This window comes from Panthera leo, chromosome B1, assembly GCF_018350215.1.
Source record: "Panthera leo isolate Ple1 chromosome B1, P.leo_Ple1_pat1.1, whole genome shotgun sequence".
Lineage (NCBI taxonomy): Eukaryota > Metazoa > Chordata > Mammalia > Carnivora > Felidae > Panthera > Panthera leo.
The window spans coordinates 74583454-74606261 of NC_056682.1; the positions used below are offsets into that span (position 1 = coordinate 74583454).

Consider the following 22808-nt stretch of genomic DNA (forward strand, 5'->3'; position numbering starts at 1 on the left):
GGCCCTAGCAACCACATCCGGGGCTCCGCCGGCGCCGTTGCCCGGGTAATTTTCTGGCTCCGGCCGGATCACAGAGGGGTGTGCGCTCGGGTCCCGATGCATCTGCCAGAGCTGGGAGCTTGCGGAAGGGCGCGCGCGGGCCTAGTCTTGAGGGGTCGGAGGTCTCCAGAAGCCCTCAGCATCCCTTCTTTCTTACTTATACACCCCAGCCTCACGCGTTAGGCGTTCCCCCTGCAGACGGTGAGCCGGCGGCGGGAAGGTGGAGGTGGACGTAGCTCGCCGCCACGCGTACCACAGGAGAGCCAAAGCTTCTTTCTCAGCTGCTGGAGAGCACTTAGAAGGTTGTTTCAGTCCCGCGGCGGGTGGGAGGGTGGAGGGAATGCGGGTTTAAGGGAACAGACGGGATGCGGGCTTCCCACAATCGCTTCCCCAGTGCCTGGAGCGCCCCACTCCGGCTGCGTCGCTCACGTCCACCCACTTCAGGAAGACCAGACCCCCAAGCCTGGCATCCCTGAGTTCTTGTCACTTGCTGTCTTTGTGATCACTTTCTGCACTGCTCACTCGCTAACGGTGGATCCCGGATACTTTTATTTCCTGCTCCTCTTTCTTTATCCGTATGACTGATTTCTGCTTTATTTGCCCGTCCCATTTCTTCTTAAGCAGATCACTGCCCTCTCTACGGAAACCGCCGAACAATCCTTTTTCTCAGAGCCCTTTGTAGTTTACTAAGTTGAGACCCCAACCTGTACTTTGGATACTCTCCCCATCCCCGGAACTCAAGGAGGGAATGTATGGCTGTGCAGTGGTGCTAGACATACCTGAAGCTCGTTTGCCTACAGTACATACAGTTGATCCATCCACATTCATCCCCCTTCAAGGGTCCGGACTGCATTTCCTTTGACAGCCTTGGGTGCTCATTTTTACCACTTCACTTGTAGAAATGCGAAGGGTAACAGTGCATTCCGTAGAATTTACCATTCTTTTACGGTCTAAAGACCGTACTTCTTACCTCCTTTATTTGTCATATTAGTTGATACATTTTTAGTGGCTAAGTGCCCGAAGGCAGAATTCTGCCTTTACAAATTCTAGGGAGTTTCAGCATAGTGAATCGTATATCCCTGTACAAATATCTTCCCCATAGCCGTAAATGGTTAATACCCACGACAACGCAAATGTTTCAGAAGTGAATAACAATATTTATCAGCTGAGATCTCCAGGACACTTCCTCTGACAAAAACAGTACTCAAGTCCCAAAATGTAAATCTATGTATAAAGGACCCTTATCTTAAGTGGCTCTGTCCCTAACAAAAGAGAAGAGCAAATATGTATGCTAGTTCACTTAAACTGTATCTTCAGTTCTATAGCCCATTGTGGAGTTTTCTGTTTAGAGCCATCCTGTTAGTCTTTTCAATTGTAAGAAAAGGATCCCAATCTAGAATAATTACTGCCGTTCTTATATAGGAACAGAATGGAACATAGTAGCAAAGTGCAAGTATTCTTAGAGTTCTGGAAGGGTGACTAGGAAGAGGTGCATGGCTGAGCTCAGTCGTGCTTGAATGACCTGTACGTGACTGAGTTGGCTGGTGTCTTAACGATTCCTGCCAGGTGTCTCTTGAGTTCGGGAATGCTTAACTTCATTAGAATCCGTCTAGTTATTAAATTGTTAGGCTCAGAGGTGTTTCTTACATTGGAAGGGTGGACGCTTGCTTTAATTATTTGTCCTTAGCTGGATAGTTTCCTTGGCAGCTGCTGGCGGTTTTGCTAGAGATTCTGATGGACATGGAACCACTTGGAACTCATGCTAATTTCTGTTTAGTGAAGGTGCTGTTAATCATGTTAGGTATTTTGGTCAGTGCATTTCTGGTACTGTGCATGATTAGTCCTCATGCATAGTACAGGGCGACACACAGGATTAATCTTCCCATGACTTCTGCTGCTCCGAGGGAAATTAGAATGTAGGTTGGCTCAAAGAAAACACTGGAAGCTACTTCAGCTGGTGATGGAACACAGTGAAATACTATGAACTTTATTTTGGAAAAAGAAAGCAGAAGCTGGTATTCTTTGATTTGGGGGAAATTTTTGATTCTAACAGAAAGTTATTTTAAATCTAACTCTGCTTAGATGGAGACCTACCTTTCTTCCTTTCTCTCTCTCTCTCTCTCTCTCTCTTTTCTCTCTCTCTCTCTCTCTCTCTCTCTCTCTCTTTTTCTTTGCCCTAGAGTTTGGGGAATTCTGCCTGCCCATTCTCTTTAGGAAGAATAGAAGATTACTACTTTTCTCTAAATTGACATCTATGTTTGGAGAGGTAAGAAAAAAGGTAATAGTTGTCTGCCATATATGTTTATGATATGGGGATTATCTACTCATTTACCTTTGTACTGCTATTGGCTATTATTCAGCTTTTGCAAAATCAGGTGCCACTTTTTCACTTGGCTTATGGGGAACTCTGACGGCCTATATTTCATTTATTGACCAAGAAGGAAAGAGGGCAACAGGTTAAAGAATATTATTCCTTTCTGAATGAATGAAATGTGCATTCAACTTTTTTTCTTTGCTTTAGATGTTAAATACTTTATATTGTTTACAAATAATACTTTCTCAAGAGAAAGTAAGAGGTGCTACCTTCAAATCTTTTCTAGGGGGATTCTGGTAATGTCACAATAATTTTGTTACTATCATCAGCTCCCTTTTCATGGAGACATGTTGTGTTAATGATTGCACAATGTAATTCTCTGGAAACAAACCCTGTGTTGGAGGGTACTGATAAATGGAACATTTAAGAAGCCTGTGAATAGTAGTATGATTAGAACATAAGAATAGAAATTGTTTTAACTACAAAGAGAAAAAAACTGAAGCTATCCATAATTCCATTATCTAGAATTAACACTGAACATTTTTGTCAATGTCTTTTTTCTATAAATATATATTTTTCTACATTTATTTAACAAATTGTTATTTAGAACCTACTGTTTGCTGAGTACTAAACACAGTAGGAATAGCCACGAGCCCCTGTCCTCATGTAACTTTCAGTGTATGTTGGTTTTGTTGGCATATGGTTTTGTATTTTGCTTTTTTCACTGAATATATTATGGAATTTTCTTCCAATCATTAAATGTTCTCCTTCAGTGGCTCAGTATTTTAGCATATATATTTCTTAATTTATTTACCTAATCCTTTTTGCTACACATTTAGGTTCTTTCCCATTTTGTCTGTAATTAAAACAACAGTGGCAGGAATATTGTTGTATGGTAAAATTCTATGATTTCCAGTGATTCTCACTTTGTATAATTCCCTCTCATTTGAACATGATAGGATATCATTCTCATTGTAATATTTTATTACATGTACAACGGATTTTGCAGAAGCAACCAGCTGACTTTAAGTTCATCAACAGGGAGATAATCTGGATGGGCCTAAACTGATTGCATGAGCCTTTTAAGAGCAGAGTTTTCTCCTGCTGGTTGCACCAGAGAAGGCAGAGAGATTCAAAGCATGAGAGAGATTTGACAGGAGGAAGGTTCTCTGTTGCTGAAATGAAAAGGGCCACAGTCGAGGACCTGAAGGAGGCCTCCAGGAGCTGAGAGCAGTCTCTGCTAACAGCCATCAAAAACTCAGGGACCTCAGTCCTACAACCACAGAAGTTGAATTCTGCAAATAACCTGAATGAACTTGCAAGCAGATTCTTCCCTAGAACCTCCAGATAAAAGTCCCATTTGACTAACATCTTGATTCTGCCTTGTGAGATCCTAAGCAGAGGACCCAGTTGAGCTCACCTGGACTTCTGACCTGCAGGACTGTGAGATAATAAGAGGGTATTGTTTTAAGCTACTAAATGCAGGAGTAGGAAATGAATACATTTGTAAGCTAGATTATTTTTACATCTCAAATTATTATCTGGGGATAAAATCATAGGCATGGACTTGCTGGATAAAAGTGATGCACATTTTTTAGATTTTTGTATCATGTTACTAATTTGCCCTTTGTAAGCTTTGTACCCGTTTATATACCGCCTCACAACCTATGTTATATTCTGGCAAACACTAGATACTGCCATTCTGGTAGGCAAAAACAAAAAGGGTATCTCCTGGTTTGAAAGAAGATTTACATTTCTCTTATTACCAGTAGAAGTGATTATTGTTTCCTTTACTTGGAGTTCACTTGGTAAGTCTTTTTTAGTGACTTGCCAATTCTTTTTCTTTAGGTAGCTTTACCATTGACATGGAGAAAATAGTATCTAATGTGTACGGTATTTTTCTGCTGTAATATTTTCATGGAGTAGAATGATTAATGAGCATAATTAAGAGAATGGGTACTTCTGAGAGATATTAGCTACTGCCATTACTCCCTGCAAGAAATATCCCAGACATTGTACTGTGCAAGAATGGAAAATGTTAGCTTCATTGGTTAAGCAGTATTGGTGCCTTGTTCTTTTCTAGGGAAAAAAAGTCTGGCTTGTCTGGCTCAGCATCAGAAATGTGGTTGTTTCGGGTATAAACATATATTGTATATTACCATGGAAAATTATAGGTTTCACTCTTGTTCTAGAAGGAGATATATACTGTTAACTCTCAGAAAACAACTAATATCTTCCTAAATGAACATCATTATTTTCAGTTTGATCAAGATAATCACTAATCTCTGTGTATATTATATTGCTTTATTTAAGAGGGAGTGAAGGAGGAAATTCAAGTTATTTTTTCTATAATCCTTGTTATTTGAGATGAGAGGGTTTATTTCTAACAAATGAAATAAGGCAGAAGGAAAAAAGGAAGGAAGGAAGAAAAGAAGAAGAAAGGAAAGAACAGAAGAAAGAAGGAAGGGAGAAGTTGGGAGAGTCCCTTTTTCTCTTGGAGAGTAGTTCTGTGTGGTTTTGTCTTAAAAATTGTTTCTTGCTACCTCAATTTCTAAAGGTCGATATCTTCCTAATAAGAGCAAGATATTTAAAAATGTTTATTTTGAGGGGTACCTGGTTTGCTCAATCTGTTGAGCATCTGACTCTTGATTTCGGCTCAGGGTCATGGGATCAAACCCCTATGTCAGGCTCCACACTGAGCATGGAGCCTGCTTAAGATTCTCTCCCTTCCTCCCCCCGCCACGTCTCCCCCCACCCCCGCCCCTCACTCCCACTTGCATGCTCTCTCTCTAAATTTTTTAAAATTTGAAAAAAATTTTAAAAATGTTTATTTTGAAGTAATTGTAGATTTACAGGGAATTGCAGAAATATGTATAGGGAGGTCCCATATATGAGCAAATTTGTTTTGTTTGTTTGTTTTAGTTGAATGCTCAAAGCTTATTTACTTAGAAAGGTCAGCCCACCCTAACGTTGGGATATGGTTGCTATTTGTGTTCACAGAATTCATAAAGGCCTATTCTTCTGTAGAGGTTTGATGTTGCTTTGTTGTTGTTGTTGTTGTTGGGTTTTGGATAGGCATTGCAAATGCTGCCTTGTTGGGTGCTGGGGACACAGAGTGTACAACTATTATCAAAGGAGGCCACACCAGTGTGATCCAAAGGCACTGTAATATAGTGAAGAGAATGGTAGGTTTTATATTAGTGCCCTCAACCACGTTATAACTACATGAGCTTTGAAATTCAGTTTTATCTTCCTCCTGAGTTGTTTGAAATACAGGAAGTAAAGGTGTTTGGAAAATAAAGCCCTGGGCTATCATAATTATTATTAAGGTCTTTTTACAACAACAACAACAGCAACAAAACTCCTTTACTGGTTGTAATTCCTATGATAAAAACTACTTTTTTTAGACAACAAAGGCGGAGGAATTTTGACAAAAAGTTTTGTCAAAAAATTTTGTGCAAAAAATGCATATGACATCTTGAAACCTGGGAGAAGAGAAAAACTAGAGGAATGGAGTGCCCACACTATATCACACAGCAGTAACACCTGCTCATCAAATTAGCTTGTTACCTTGGCCTACAGTAGGCCCGAAGCCTGTGGATTCTGGTATAGTAGGTGCTACCTGGGAAGGTAGGGGCAAGCTTATCTGGTCCATGTGACTGTTCTCACAGTACTGTTTGATTTAAGAAGATCTCTGCTTTCAGTATATGTTTAAGGTGGGATTCTTGCTTCAGTTTGCAAGTAGGATTTTGTAAAATCTTTGAATTGTGTAGATTGTCACAGCCAAAGGGACGTTAGAGAGGAAATAATGATAACGAGATCATGACCAGGCATTCACTGAACACTTTGCAAGGTGCTAAATACTGGGCTGAGCACTTCACACTCTCTCGTTGAATCTCATTGAATGTGCAATGACCCTATTTGGTAGGGGCTGTAGTTACACCTATTTTACAAACAAGGAAGCTGAAGCTTCAAATGGTTAAGTAATCTACCCAGGATCCCGTAAGTACTAAATGGCAGAATCACTTGTCAACTCAGGTGTGGCTGGCACCAAAGCCCATATCCTTACACTATAATAAGCTCTATTTTACAGATAAGGAAGTGGAGGTCCTGAGACATTAAGTAAGACCCATGGTCACTCTCCTTCTTACTCTTAGTCTAGGTCTTTTTCTGCTTTATATCCTCGTAAGAATTTGCTTATTCCTATGCATTTTGTCAACTATTTCTGGCCTCTGCGCGTCTGGCTGATGTGTCAAGTTGATGGAAAAGTTACTAGGTTTGTAAGCATTTAGATAAAATAAGACTTGGATTTTTAAAATTTGTAATCGAATCACTTGTTTTGATTTTTAGTGAAGCCTTTTCTACCAGACTCCTATAAAGGAGACACTGTCTCCCATGTGCTATTAAAAGTTGAACCTTGTGACTACTGTCTGACTATGTTTTTCTTTTAGAGGAGTCAGAGGGGGCAGGCTATGACTTCATGTGAAAAATAGCCACCAAAGATCTATCCAGCATAATTTTTAGTTTTTTAATTTTGGTAAGTGCCCATTTTTAAAACAGATTAAGTTTGTCTGAATTATTTTGAAAGTATATATTACAAAAGATTCAAAAGCAAGTGAGAATTCAAACGCATAGAGCAAAGCTACAGGGCTTTTTACCGAGGCCGTTTAGGAGGTAAGCCTTTCTCCTGGAAACTTTGCTTATTATATTTTCAGAAACATGGTCCCATTCTTTTCTTTATTATTAAAAGCATAACTAATTAGTATAAATATTCTTTTTGATATTCGATTGACACATAATTGCTAAAATAAGTTGTTGTTTTTTTTTTACATTTTCAAGAGGCGGAAGATATACCATCAGGTCCTAGAAGGAGTCTACCACTTTCTTCTCTACCCTGAAGAGACTTGGAAATTAATGGGTAACATTTTGCATGAAAATTACTGAATGCTATTCCTTCTTATCTCTGAGGCCTTCTGTGGAGAATTAATAGGAGGTTGAGTATGCATGGATAAAATGGATCATCTTAAAGGATTGAAGTTCCAAAAATATATCGGCAGGACTGGACAGGTTTGACATAATGAGATTTCTATTTTAGCTTGACTTCTGGAACTCTGAATAAACTATAAACTGAGCCGCACAGGTCCTGGGAAAGAAGTTTCTCTTCTAAAATATTCTAGTTGCATATAACATTTTCCTTATTCAGAACCTTTGAAAAAATATATTTACATCTCAATTTCCTGAGAATTAAGACTAATAGACACTTGCCAACTTTTAATATATGAAGCGGGATAGAAAGCAGCAATTTGTATCATTTTGGAAAAGAAATTTAAAGAAACAGACACCAGAGAGACAAGAAATCTCTACATAAGCACTGGTTGAGATGGCAGAAGCTTCTGTGGATGCCTCGACTCTGCCCGTAACAGTGAAGAAAAAGAAAAGTTTATCCATTGAAGAAAAGATCGACATTATAAACGCAGTAGAAAGTGGCAAGAAAAAGGCAGAAATTGCAGCTGAATATGGAATAAAGAAAAATTCACTGTCTTCTATTATGAAGAATAAAGACAAAGTTCTAGAAGCCTTTGAATCTCTGAGATTTGATCCAAAGAGAAAAAGACTGAGAACTGCTTTTTACACAGATCTGGAAGAGGCATTAATGAGGTGGTATCGAATTGCTCAGTGTCTAAATGTACCAGTTAATGGTCCAATGCTACGTCTAAAAGCTAATGATTTTGCACAGAAACTGGGACATAATGATTTTAAGTGCAGTAACGGTTGGCTGGATCGCTTTAAATCCAGGTACGGTTTAGTATTCAGAGCTCAACCTGTGGAAGCTACAGGTGTTTCAGTAGACCCTTCAACTGTCTGGCACCAAAATGTACTTCCTTATTATTTAAATGATTATCATCCTAAAAATGTTTTTAATATAAAAGAGACTGGGCTGCTTTATCGAATGTTACCTACAAATACATTTGCATTCAAAGGAGAAACCTGCTCTATTGGAAAGTTATGCAAAGACAGAATAACTCTAGTGGTTGGGACAAACATGGATGGCTCAGAGAAACTTCCTTTGCTCATCATTGGAAAACACAGAAATCCACATTGTTTCAAAGGTATAAAATCATTGCCTGTGTGTTATGAAGCTAACAGGATGGCATGGATGACCTCAGATGTATTTGAACAATGGATGCGGAAGCTCGATGAGAAATTTCAAGCCCAGCAACGAAGAGTGGTGATCTTTGTTGATTCTTTTCCTTCACATCCAGAGGTAAAGAACCTAAAGTCCATTGAGTTAGCATTCTTTCCATCATGTGTATCTTCCAAATTTATAGCTATGAAACAAGGTGTTATTAAAAGCCTTAAAATCAAATATCGACATTGTCTTATCAAAAAATTTTTAAGCTCTGTTGAAGGCAGCAAAGAATTTACATTTTCCCTACTAGACGCAGTTGATACTTTGCACCTTTGCTGGAGGGCTGTAACCCCTGAGACTATTGTTAAGAGCTATGAAGAGGCAGGATTCAAATCTCAAAAGGGAGAAAGTGACAAGACAAATGCAGAGACAGACACTGGTCTTGATTTGGTTGCCCATGCTCAGGCAGCAGGTGTGGAATTTCCTGAAGGTTTATCTCTAGAAGAGTATGCTGCCCTCGATGATGATTTGGAGACCTGCGAAGCGGCACCAAAAGGTGATTCTGTATGGACCGAAGAGAGTAAATCAGATGAAACTGGGCTTTATACTTCTGATGAAGAGGATGATGGTGGATCTCTAGGAACTGAGCTCCCTTTACCATCAAAAAATGAGGCCATAACTGCTTTAGATACTCTTAAAAGTTTTCTTAGAAGTCAAGATATGAATGAGGAGCTTCATAATTCTTTAGCAGACCTTGAAATTTTTATTAACTCATCATCTAAATAATTATCTGTGGTATAACATCTTTTCCTAATGTATTTTACTAGATAAGGTATATGAAGGGAAACTACCACTTAAACACAAAAAATTTAAAAACTAGCAATCTTTAGTTTAATTGCACATGTCTTTGACCTGAATAGCAAAGTTGCCCTAGGTAGATTAAATAAAGAGTAAATAAATGAAAAATATGAATTTCAACTTACCAAGGTTTTGGGGAGTAGAAACTGTATTACAGAGGCCTTGTACTTGAAATATATGGTACATATGTCAAAAATAGAAAACTCTCCAGCTATTTGATTCATACAGGTTGAATTGGTGATTGCTATTTTTCTCTTTTTTTTTTTTAAAGCACGGATCATGTTCTAGAATATTTTAATTTATCTACCTCGTCTAGGAAATAAAATATCTATTACTTAGATATTTATTTTTATAAAGACATATATTCTAGCCTCATATCAAGTATTAATTTTAAATTACTTTATTTTTCTTGTAACTAGCTTATCTTGCTAACAGGAAATTATGAATAAGCACTGAAAATAAAACCTGACCCAATTATATACCAAAATGATTAAAAATATATGTCTCACTACTTTCCAGTTATTTCTATATAAGGTCAAATGAAAGACTATGACCTTATCAGATTCTTTCTGTCATCTATAACCAGAAGATGATATAGTTTCTTCCTAAATATTTATATGTATGTGTGTACATTTAATAGAAAAATACATTACTGAAACATTTGTTAAATTCTTATAATATATTTTAATAAGATTACTCTTGAAAAGTATATATGAAGATATATATGCAGTTACTAAAAAAGAAAATATCTTATGTGGTTCTTATGTTTCTAATTTTAACAGCTGAAACTTTTAATCTATAATATTTAATTATTTCTTGATTTTACTGAATTTTATTTTCAGGAAAAACTGAGTGTTTTCAGCATATTTTGATATATTTAATCTTTTTGTCTTTCAAATTGTATTAAATTTCTGTTTGAGGAAGTTTTGTCTATAGAATATTTGAAAATACTGTATGAAATTATTTACTCTCCATCCATAAAATCGTCTTTAAAACTAGAAAAATATCATGTGTCAGACTTTTCTGTTGTTACATTTTAAAAGTCATGCTTATTTAATGTATTACATATAAGTTAGGGTACCCTTTGAAAAATATTTTGGAAAAGTGTAAAATGTTATACAGATTATTTTTATTATGAATTATTAGTCTGCCAACATAAAACACATTTGGAAGGAAATATTTATAGAAAGTAGTTTTATTTTCCACTGTTGATTTACTCTGCTTTTGAGATTTAGTAATAGTAAGCCTTAAAAATATATTAAGCTGAAGGAAATTTCTCATAGAGTGAAATATAGATTACTGAAGCTTAATTGAAAACATTTTAATTAATGATTTGATTTAAAATTTTAGCGTGATTGGAATTGTGTACCTAAATCATGGACCTTAATCTCTCTTAAGAGCCCTGGCTGTAATTAGAGTACCTGGCATATATCCAGCCTTCAGTAATTCTTTTCTCTCTCTTTCTCCACTTCTTTCATACCATCTTACTATCAAATGTTCTTATTTAACCATTCCAGATATTCTGTGACATAAGAATTATTACCTCCATTTTTGGTAAGGTGAGGACATTGAAACCTGAAAAGATAATTTGGTTAAAATCTCAGAACCAAACCCAAAATGCAGTAGTTCCCTATCACCTAGACCTATGTTCCTCTAACTATACACCCCTCTGCTTCTTTTCTCTACTCTGTAAAAGAAAATTCTGTTGTTTTTTTCCCTTGAGTTTAGGGACCCGAGGGTGAAATATTTCAGAGAATATGCTGGATCTATGCTGATAGTTCTGTTCCCGAGATCTCTCCTGAGAACACCGAGATAATGAAACACTGGGACCTTGTGAGTGGGTAATCCTGTATCACTCTAACACAGAGGCTCTAGGGGAGTTCAAACAAAAATACTTGAAACAACTTTAATGTCCAAATACTGAAAGTACCTACTGTTTTTTCTCCTATATGACATTCCATTTTTTTTTATTTCTGGGGCATAATAAATCTAAAGGTGATAAAGGAAGATAAGGCTCCTATAGAGAATTAGAAAAAGATGCCTGCATATTTAAATTTAAAGATAAACTTTAAGTTGTTAATGTTGTATATTCTTCTGTGTACTTTACAAGCTGTATACATTTAAACTATTTTCAGAACAATTTTTTTAAATGTTTATTTATTTGGAGAGAGAAAGAGTGCAGACGATCAGGAGAGGGGCAGAGAGAGAGGGAGAGACAAAATCCCAAGCAGGCTCTGCGCTGTCAGCAGAGTCTGACTAGGGGCTGAAATTCACAAACTGTGAGATCCTGACCTGAGCTGAACTCAAGAGTCAGATGCTTAACTGACTGAACCACCCAAGTGCCCCCAGAACAAAAGTTTTTTTAATTTACTTTTCCCAGGACAATCCCTGCATACCTCACTCCTGATTTATCTTCTCCATACATAATCAGCACAAAGTTGGGACTAAATGTCACTTGTCTTTTCAGAAAATAACTTCATTTAGCAATTCACCTGCTTTTCAGTTAAATATAGTATTGTTTTTATTGTTCTTGCTATATAAATTTTTACTGTTACAACAATGTTTTTCCCTTTTGTCTGCTTCATCAAGCAACAAATCTTATGTTGAATTTAGGACACTGTTGCACTTCACTAGTGAAAGGTTTGGTTCAGGATAAAGTAGGACAATGAGTAAACCAAGGCCTATGGGTTTTATGTTTCCTGCCTGGCTTCTCATCTGGACCTAAGATCAAGTGTAAAACCTCCCATTTACTGTATACAAAGCAGAATAATTGGCAGGGGGTCGGGGAATAGGGGAGGGAGAATTGAAGGAGAGCTTCTCAAGCAAACACCTCCAATGTGAAGGGAGGTCCTTTTTCAATCATTGGCTCAGTAGGGACTCCATAGAGACTGGCAGAGAGAGGTTTGTCCCTTAGCGGAGCAGCACACACATCTGCCAACAGGTTCAGAGTCCAGTGGTGGGCTGGATCTTTGGGGTCACCTAGAGCTACCTAGCTAAGTACAGCATGGCATAAGGCAGCCAAGAAGCTACCAGTAGCTGGGAGGAATTCCTACCATCAGAGGAGAGAAAGGCCTAGATTGGGGGACCATAATGTACATCACTAAGTTCTCAGAAAAAAAATTCTTCAATGGAATAAATTAAATCTAGTCCAGTTCAATGCTACCTTGCAAAAGACATTTCATTTCTCCAAATAGCAGTTTGTACTACCCATAAAATGAGACTGACACTTCATTTGAATTTATCAAGGATGAAAGAAAATTATGCAGATGAATACACTTAGCAAACTCTGAAGTGTTCCCCAACTATAAGGTATGACTAGAAAGGCACCTCTGTGCTACTACTTCCAGATATGCTCAGATATTAGCCTTGTGGTCACTAAATACTAATGACAATTTTCCCATTGACATTCTTCGATGCAATAAAATAGGGAATTCAACATTTCTAGGAATACGCAATTTATCTGTAGAACTAAAACATTTTCACTTTGAATGAGGGAATAAGGTGACTTAGAAACTTTCAAGTTTTCCTGAATTGCTCCTTATGCAAAGCATTTCAGCAAAATATTGTAGACAGTCAATTGCTCACCATATGCTCACATGACCTCTTTGTGCCAGCATGGGGGCGGGGGGCGAGATCTCTTTTGTCTCTTCTTACAAGAGCACTGATTCCATCATGAGGCACCCATCTTCGAGATCTCATCTAACCCTAATTACCTCCCCCAAACTCCGTCTCCAAGTACCATCACACTGGGGGTTAGGGCTTCAGTGTATGAATTTTGAGGGTGACAAACATTCAGTCCATAGCAATTACCTAGTACCAATAAAGGCATTCACATATTAATTAATATGGACTTGCTGTATCAGTTTCCAACTTGCTCTAAGCTAAAAGGGTATGTATATTACAGAACCTATAGCTATTAGCAAGGTCCTTAAAGTTTATAAAACTTTAAGAAGAAATGAGGACATTTTTCATGGCCTTCAATAAATGGACAGACCCAAAATTGAAATACATATGTTTGTTTCTTCTAAGTTAATCCCAATCAAAATCCCAATGCAGGTTTGTTGAAAATTTTGCAAAATAATTCAGATTTTTCCAAAAGAATAAGTATGTATTGATATCTAAGAAAATTTTGGAAAATAAAAATAGGGAGTATTTGACCTATAGCAGAATTTTAAACAATATGGTATGGGCAACAGAATTAATCGGTCAATCAAAAGAATAATATATGATGTCTAGAAAAAGAAAAATAATATGATAAAAATGGCTTAAATTTTTTTTAATGTTTATTTTTGAGAGAGGGGGAGAGGCAGAGTGTGAATGGAATAGGGCAGAGAGAGAGAGGGAGACACAGAATCCGAAGCAGGCTCCAGGCTCTGAGCTGTCAGCACAGAGCCCAACGTGGGGCTGGAACTCATGAACCATGATATCATGACCTGAGCCAAAGTCAGATGCTTACCCGACTGAGCCACCCAGGCACCCCCAAAGATGGCTTTTAATCATTGGTGAAATTGATGGATTATTCAGTAACCGATATTAGGGCAACTTGGCTAAAGATACAGGATTTTTTTAAAAAAAGTCCTACATCTAAATGAATCCCAAAAGGATTAAAAAAACTCTAAAAGAAGTGGAGGAAGAAAAGAAAGAAAAAAATGAAGAAAGAAGGGAGGAAAGGAAGAAAGACAAAAAGAAAAGGAATGTGGAGAAAGAAAACTTGTAAATACTAGGAAAGTAAAGGTAAATGTAAATGTTTAATAATATTTTAATAGGAAAAATATTTTAAAAGGTATGACACTCAAGAATAGTTGAGTGTAAAAATACTAATAAAGTATGAAAATATTGTTAACATCACTCAAAGAAATGCAAGCAAAAAAGTGGGACGTCTTTGGGGGGAGGGGCCATCACATTAGACAAGATTATAAAAATGACAATACCAAATGTAGGCAAGAGCATAGAGAAACGGGTGCGCTGGTGTTGGAACTATAAATTGGCACATTTAGTTATTAGAGTTGGTATGTGTTAAGTGTTTACTAATTACCAGATTGTTCTAAGTGTTTTGCTGTGTTACTTAATACTCAGAATAACTCCCAACAGTTATCATCCCCATTTTACTGCTGAGAAAATTTAGTTATAGCTATAGCTAATAAGTAACAGAACTAGAATTCAAACCCAGAAAATCTGACTCAAAAATATGCTGTACATGGAATAAATTTATCCTAACAAAATAAAAACATTGAGGACATTTGTTGCAGTGTATACAAGTCCATAATTCTTTATCCAAAACCCTGGGGACACATATGTTTCAGAATTCAGAATTTATCAGATTTGCAAAAGATAATATATGCATATACTTCATGTTATATAATATCCCCAGGAGATTCTAGGGCAACATCCCATAATCAAACATTAATAATTTTGTAGTGAAATGCATTCATGTGAAGTCAGATATGTAAAGGTAATAAGTAACTTAATAGCTTCATAGTTTTTATTGTCAAATAAGTTCATGGTAGGTCGGTTTTTACTATCAAATGGGTTACAAAAGGGCCTTCAGATCCTGTAGTAACTTAAAACAAAAAAATAGACTGAAAACTGTATGAATGTTTGTTTGAGAGAAAGAGAGAGCACACATAAGCAGAGGAGAGGGGCAGAGGGAGAGAGAGAGAAGCTTAAGCAGGCTCCACTCAGCACAGAGCCTACCCTGGGGCTCTATCCCACGACCCCAGAATCATGACTTGAGCTGAAATCAAGAGTTGGACTCTAAAAGACTGAACCACCCAGGCACCCCGAATGTTTTCAATAGAGAATTGGTTAAATGCACGTGTTATATGGAGTGAAATGTCAAGGTCCAAACTTTTTTTTAACTTCTTTTACTTTCATGTATATGAAAATTTGCTTGCCTGAACTGGATATTTCCTAAATTTGACTTGCAAATTCTGGAACTGAATCTCCTATTCCTCTGATTCTCCTTGCTGAACATCTTCCCATCTCTGCCAGGCTAGACATCTTTTTGCCAAGTGAAACAGGATCTATAGCATAGTATTGAATTGGTGAAAAACCAGACTTGCTGGTTTAATGTACCATAGATTACACGTTCATCTTCATGCATTAGCCCAATTTAAATTCAAAGAAATCAACTTCCTAGGTCAGAGAACTCCTAGACGGTGTATCAGGCGAAACAATTGAAAGGGTAGGGGCCCCACTTCACTCACTTCTACTTATTTTTTCTTATTCATCAAATCCAGCAAGATGATTTTTTTTAAGGTGGGCTGTTGTATAATCCCTTTATATCTATCTCCCCAACAGTACCTATTAAATACAAACAAGCTATTGATATATTAAATATTTGCTCAGTTGGAGGACTAAATGCAAAGTTACAGATAGTCTTGTTTCCTGAATTCGTAATTAAGATGGGGTTTTTGTTTTGTTTTCTCCTAACTTCCTCTTTGTACGCTGCTGAACTCTTTGTTAATGCAAAGTCACTGCCTGTGTTATTGGCTGATACCACGCCTTATTTTCTATGTTGCAAAATAGGTAACCCAGCATAGAGATAAGAGCCACTTTCCTGTCACTATCTGCCCAGTTGAGGAACCATTCCCCCAAAAGATCCAGAATCTATCTCTTAACTCTTGCAGAGATAACTGCCCCACTCTAAAGTAAATATCTAAGAGAATTTCATATTGTTATTGAATGAACAGTTAATTACCAAATTGAATTAAACCAAACAGTTACCAAAAAAGGAGACAAAAGAAACGAAATAATAACAAGACTCAGACTTACGCAATGTGCCTCCCTTAATTTCTTCTAATTATTGTAAAGTCAGCCAACAGTAAGCTTGGGAAAAAACCTCATGTATAATGCCACAAGAGGGTAATCATTAATTTGGCATACTCTAATCTTAAATTTTTAAAGTACAGGAAAGTATATGCAATACAAATATCTATCTGCCAATTTACATAATTACTATTGTGTTTACTTCAGATTACCATATATATCCTTTATTTTCTTAATTTATTCCTACGTATTTTATAGTTTAGTTGCTACTGCAAATGCAATATTTTCCTTTTAATTTTCAGATTACTACTAGTATAGAAAAAGTGAGTGGTTTTTGACTGTTTTGTATCTAGTAACATTACCAAAGTTTCTTATTAATTCCAGTATGTTTTTCAAATCAGATCATTTCATTATCATTTATTAATAAAGATCATTTAATTTCTTTATTTTTAAATTTTTTTAACATTTATTCATTTTTGAGAGACACAGAGAGACAGTGTGAGCAGGAGAGGGGCAGAGGGAGGGAGACACAATTCGAAGGAGGCTTCAGGCTCTGACCTGTCAGCACAGAACCTGATGTGGGGCTTGAACTCACGAATCATGAGATCATGACCTGAGCTGAAGTGGGACGCTTAACTGACTGAGCCCCAAAATCACTTAATTTCTTTATACTAATTATTTTTCTTATTCCTACCTGAAGGCCAGGAAATACTCCTCTGTATTTTCTTCTTCATATTTAAATTTTTGTCTTCATATTTAAATTTATTTTGTGGGTGGTAGAGGCAAGGATCTAACTTTATTTTTCCTAAAGGGAACCCCCCCCCCCCAATATATTGACTAATTTACCCTTTTGTAATAACTTTGCTATTCATAACAACTTCCTGCACCTGTACCAAGAGGTCATTCTGGGGAAGAGTTTAAATCTTTCCATGTCTGAATAAATTCTAAGGAAAAATTAAGTCTCTTTTTTCCTTTTAATATTTATTTATTTATTAGGAAAGCACAAGCTCAGGAGGAGTAGAGAGAGGGGGACAGAGGATCTGAGGCGGGCTCTGTGCTGACAGGCTGACATCAGCAAGCCCGATGTGGGGACCATGAGATTATGACCTGAGCCAAAACCAGACACCCTCAAAGGACTGTGCCACCCAGGTGCCCAAAGAAATTAAGTCTTAAACCAAAAGACAGTTACATGTACGTGAAAAGATTAAGTTTGTTGGTTTTTTGCTACTGAAAGGAAATGGCAACTTGTGAGCAAGTAAAGCTTATTTTTAAAAAATAGTTTGGGGCACCCGGTGGCTCAGGTGGTTAAGCGTCCGACTCCGTTTCCGCTGCGGGTCATGATCTCAGGATTCATGAATTCAAGCCCTGCTTCAGGCACTGTGCTGATAGCATGGTGCCTGCTTAGGATTCTCTTTCTTCCTCTATCTCTGCTCCTCCCCTGCTCGCTCTCTCTCTCTCTCTCTCTCTCAAAATAAATAAATAAACTTAAGATTTTTTTTTAAGTTTATTTTGAGTCACCTGGGTGGCTCAGTTGGTTGAGCATCTGACTCTTGATTTCGGCTCAGGTCATGATCTCAGGGTTGGTGAGTTTGAGCCCAGCATTGGCTCTGCACTGACAGTGGGGAGCCTGCTTGGGATTCTTTCTCCCTTTCTCTCTGTCCCTCCTCCATGCACGCGCGCACACACACACACACACACTCTCTCTCTCTCTCTCTCTCTCTCAAAATGAATAAACTTAACAACAACAACAACAACTTTAGGGCTGGGTAAGCATCAGCTCTCCTAGCGATAGGAAAAAATGTAGAAGGAAAAGAAGTCTTCCCATCTTTGTCTTCCAAAGCCCAGGCCCTAGCAGAGTAATGGGACTTGGAACATACTCAAAATGTTAGCGAGAATATGGAGTTTGAAGGAAGTGGAAGTCTCCTCTCAAGATGAACAAGAGTCCCTGCTGCCATGGAGAGAAAAGAGATAAAGGCCTGAGAGCAGAGCCATCAATGTAGCCATACAACAATAAGAAAGATGAAAGCCAAGGTCACTGAGAGGGACATTATTTGAAGGTCAAGAACTATGGGAGCTCAGTTGGCTCTGCAGATGGCCCAGACCCCACTGGCGTGAGCACCAGGATGAGCTGAAGTGAGGCCAGCCATCCTCCCTCCTCACACCTGCTTAGGGAAATCTTCCTCTGACAGCAGCAGCCAGTACTTTGCTTGGTAATCACCTTGCAGAAAGGATGCCAGTCCTAGCCTCCAAATCTTGGCAGATCTTATCTACTTCCTCATGTGAGCAACCCACTGTTAATGGCCCAAGAGAAGGGCAGATGAGCCCTGGACATCTCAAGAGAGGGTGAAAGAGTAAAACTATTTCCTTTAGGCTAATAATAATGTAAATTACAACCTAGAAGGAAAGAATAGATACATGGAACAAATAGGTAAGGTCACACTATAAGACATACATTTTTACAAAAACAAAATCGATTTCAACACTTTCCTACAACATTCTTGATTCCCTTTCTGCCACTTCTCTATAAATATGTATGACTGTAGTGTGTAATAAGGAAGCACAGGTAGAATAATAACCAGCGTTCCCCTAATTCTCTGCTTTGAGGTGTGATTTTTCATGGGGCAGCTTGAGTTAGGTTAGGCCAATGCACTCAAATGTCTTCACTGGGAATTAACATCTTACTTAGAATAACACATCTTCAATGCTATTAAGAAAGAAACAATCCACCTAAAAGGTATGCATTTTAAAGTTTGAGCCTCAAAAGGAGGATTTGACAACGTGTAAGGAGGAAAAAATATGACAAAAGGCAAAATAAATTTTTATTTAAGAAAAAATGATTCTCTAATAAATGAGTCTCTCCCCCTCCCCATTTTTTTGTATCTAATGTAGTAACAAGATATGTTTAGACTGGGGCTTAGGGGTCAAAGAGGAAGAGTAAAAGTATGTTTTAGCACAGGTAAAGCCCAACAGGCAAGGTTCTTTCCTCTAATTTTTTATTTTGAGTATTTTCTTTGGTATTTTAATCATATTCTTCAGCTATCCTCAGCATAAAAGATAGAAAAAAATATTTTTTAAAGAACTCTTTGCTGTCCTCTCCAAATTCTGTTGTCACTGAAGTGACTGCTCTTCTTAGCTGGAGTGTCATTCTCTACTTTATGATGAGCACACTGGCAGGAGCAGGAGTCTTTAAAATCACCTCCACTAAAAACCTATTTTTCTGGAGCACCTGGGTGGCTCAGTCAGTTGAGCATCTGACTTCCGCTCAGGTCATGATCTCATGGTTTGTGAGTTTGAGCCCCACATCAGTCTCTGTGCTGACAGCTCGGAGCCTGGAGTCTGCTTCGGATTCTCTGTCTCCCTCTCTCTCTGCCCCTCCCTCGCTCATGCTCTGTCTCTCTCTCTCTCTCTCTGTCAAAAATAAACATTAAAAAAACAACAACCTATTTTTCTCACTCTGCTCCACCTCCAATGTATTTAATTAACAAGAAACCAGACTTCTTAAAAACTCACTATATTTCTCACAACACCCCTGGTTGGCAAATGGTTCTTTTGATTTTTATTTTCTGTAAGAACCTTTCCTATAAGTTCAGGCAATTTTCTTTTTCTTTTCTTTTCTTTTCTTTTCTTTTCTTTTCTTTTCTTTTCTTTTCTTTTCTTTTTTACTTTCAGGAATGTGTGTAATAGACACGTTGTGCTGAGCAGCTTGAAACATTCTTTGAGTCTAGGAAAGGCACAGTTCCTAATTAACTGCCCAGGGAACGGTTACACTGTGTTGGAATCTGTTAAGTACTTCTAGTCATTTTTGTGGGACCTGGGGGAGATGACACTATCTTTTTAATCAGGCCAACTAAAAAGCTAACACTTTTTAATGATCTAGCAGTCCCACTCTTATGAGGACTCCAGATGTTCAAAGCTCTCAAGAGCAACTCCAGAGATCCTTGTCAAGCTCCATAGGCCCATGGGATCGTTACATACATTTAGCCTTTGAACAACTACCACCTGTGGATTTCCTTTTTAATTTTGAGTCTGTTAAAGGTAGAGGTTTTTTAAAACTTACTTTGAAATTGGTGAGAAAGGCATTGAAACTTGACACGTACTTGGAATAAAGGTAATTTGGAAGTGTCTTCAGCCCGTCTGTTAAACTCAGAGTCGTGAGTAGGAAGAACACCCATGTTTTCAGATCTCTTCTGATCTATAGCCCTCTTTGAGAATCCAGATAAAACTTTAGATTGTCTCCAGAAAAAGAACATGAATGTACAACTTGCTTAACATTTCGGAAGATTCACCACTAAGAAATCCTGCTTCATCTTCCCACCATTTATACTCTTCATCATTAAAAACTATACGAAGATGTTTACAAAGAAGAAAAAACTCAGTCTCTGAGGAGATTGAGCTAACAGCCCACATCTGATTCATCTTTTTTAAACACGTGTTTCCAATAAATACCTGAAGAAATTTTGATAGAATTCTTTTTCTTTTTTTTTTAAAAATTTTTTAATGTTTATTTATTTTTGAGAGAGAGAGTGAGACAGAGTGTGAGTGGGGGAGGGTCAGAGAGAGGGAGACACAGAATCCAAAGCAGGGTCCAGGCTCTGAGCTGTCAGCACAGAGCCCAACACGGTGCTCGAACTCATGGACCACGAGATCATGACCTGAGCTGAAGTCAGATGCCCAACTGACCGACCCACCCAGCGCCCCAAATTATTGTTCTAAGTTTGCATGTGAGTGAAGCAATTTGCTCTTCCGTTGCATATTATTTTTAGCTTTCTTCTTTGAATGTTATTTTTAATAAGTTGCTTGTATATTTTTACAAGGAATTTTTGCCAAATCTAATTAATAAATAGAACTGTCTGAGGCCTTGTGCTCTCTAGACGCTGAACACAGAGTCCAGAATGAGTACCAGGCTGAATCTCTATAACCAGGACTTGCTCATTGCGACACTCTGTGACAATATCATCTAGTGAAGCCTCAGAAACACAAGGTTTAAACACTTAGAGTTACAGACTCCAAGCTAACATCCCAGGAATGCCATGTGTTCTATTTTTAGAGCAAAGAAAATAATGATTCAGTCATACAAATATTATTAGCCAAGCTATTTCAGAACCGGGAGGAGGACTGTCACATATGGGGTAAAATATTATTTTGAGAGCCTTCTCTGCAGTGTATTGTGTTAGGTGGTGAGGAGGGACACAGAGGAGTTAAAGACCTGGTCTCTACCTTGGATTGTGCTTTCTAGTTGGGAAGACAGAATAAACACACTGGGTGATACAAGCCGCTGTATGTTAAGTTTCAAATCAACTGCGGCAACAGAATTCCCAGAGTGCAGAGAAGAGTGTGGTGTGAGGTGCCATGATCAGTAAGGCTTCAGTCCTGGACAGGTGAAGTGCAGGGTAATAAATCCAGGTTGGAAGAATTACTGAAGGGTTTTAGTCTGATATTTTCTGTGTCATATATAAAGAAGAGTGTCCATGGCACAAAAACAGACACATAGACCAATGGAATAGAATAGAAACCCCAGAACTAGACCCACAAACGTATGGCCAACTAATCTTTGACAAAGCAGGAAAGAACATCCAATGGAAAAAAGACAGTCTCTTTAACAAATGGTACTGGGAGAACTGGACAGCAGCATGCAGAAGGTTGAAACTAGACCACTTTCTCACACCATTCACAAAAATAAACTCAAAATGGATAAAGGACCTGAATGTGAGACAGGAAACCATCAAAACCTTAGAGGAGAAAGCAGGAAAAGACCTCTCTGACCTCAGCCGTAGCAATTTCTTACTTGACACATCCCCAAAGGCAAGGGAATTAAAAGCAAAAATGAACTACTGGGACCTTATGAAGATAAAAAGCTTCTGCACAGCAAAGGAAACAACCAACAAAACTAAAAGGCAACCAACGGAATGGGAAAAGATATTTGCAAATGACATATCAGACAAAGGGCTAGTATCCAAAATCTATAAAGAGCTCACCAAACTCCACACCCGTAAAACAAATAAGCCAGTGAAGAAATGGGCAGAAAACATGAATAGACACTTCTCTAAAGAAGACATCTGGATGGCCAACAGGCACATGAAAAGATGTTCAACGTCGCTCCTCATCAGGAAAATACAAATCAAAACCACACTCAGATATCACCTCACGCCAGTCAGAGTGGCCAAAATGAACAAATCAGGAGACTATAGATGCTGGCGAGGATGTGGAGAAACGGGAACCCTCTTGCACCATTGGTGGGAATGCAAATTAGTGCAGCCACTCTGGAAAACAGTGTGGAGGTTCCTCAAAAAATTAAAAATAGACCTACCCTATGACCCAGCAATAGCACTGCTAGGAATTTACCCAAGGGATACAGGAGTACTGATGCATAGGGGCACTTGTACCCCAATGTTTATAGCAGCACTCTCAACAATAGCCAAATTATGGAAAGAGCCTAAATGTCCATCAACTGATGAATGGATAAAAAAATTGTGGTTTATACACACAATGGAGTACTACGTGGCAATGAGAAAGAATGAAATATGGCCCTTTGTAGCAACGTGGATGGAACTGGAGAGTGTGATGCTAAGTGAAATAAGCCATACAGAGAAAGACAGATACCATATGTTTTCACTCTTATGTGGATCCTGAGAAACTTAACAGAAACCCATGGGGGAGGGGAAGGAAAAAAAAAAAAAGAGGTTAGAGTGGAAGAGAGCC

General features: G+C 38.0%; 1 protein-coding gene across 4 annotated transcripts in view; it reads left to right on the forward strand.

Annotated features, from left to right (window-relative positions):
* Positions 1-59: 59 nt before the first annotated feature.
* The window catches only part of TIGD4 (tigger transposable element derived 4), a 31006-nt gene continuing 8257 nt past the window's right edge, over positions 60-22808 (forward strand). The window contains exons 1-3 of one of the 4 annotated variants that reach the window (XM_042935292.1): positions 60-341; positions 2222-2305; positions 7193-7271. In XM_042935292.1, the coding sequence (XP_042791226.1) occupies positions 2294-2305; positions 7193-7271 (91 nt within the window). In that variant the 5' untranslated portion in view covers positions 60-341; positions 2222-2293. Of the gene's footprint in view, positions 342-2221; positions 2306-7192; positions 9640-11069; positions 11330-22808 lie in introns of those variants that run through there. The other 3 variants (XM_042935291.1, XM_042935290.1, XM_042935289.1) reach the window with 3 other exon arrangements.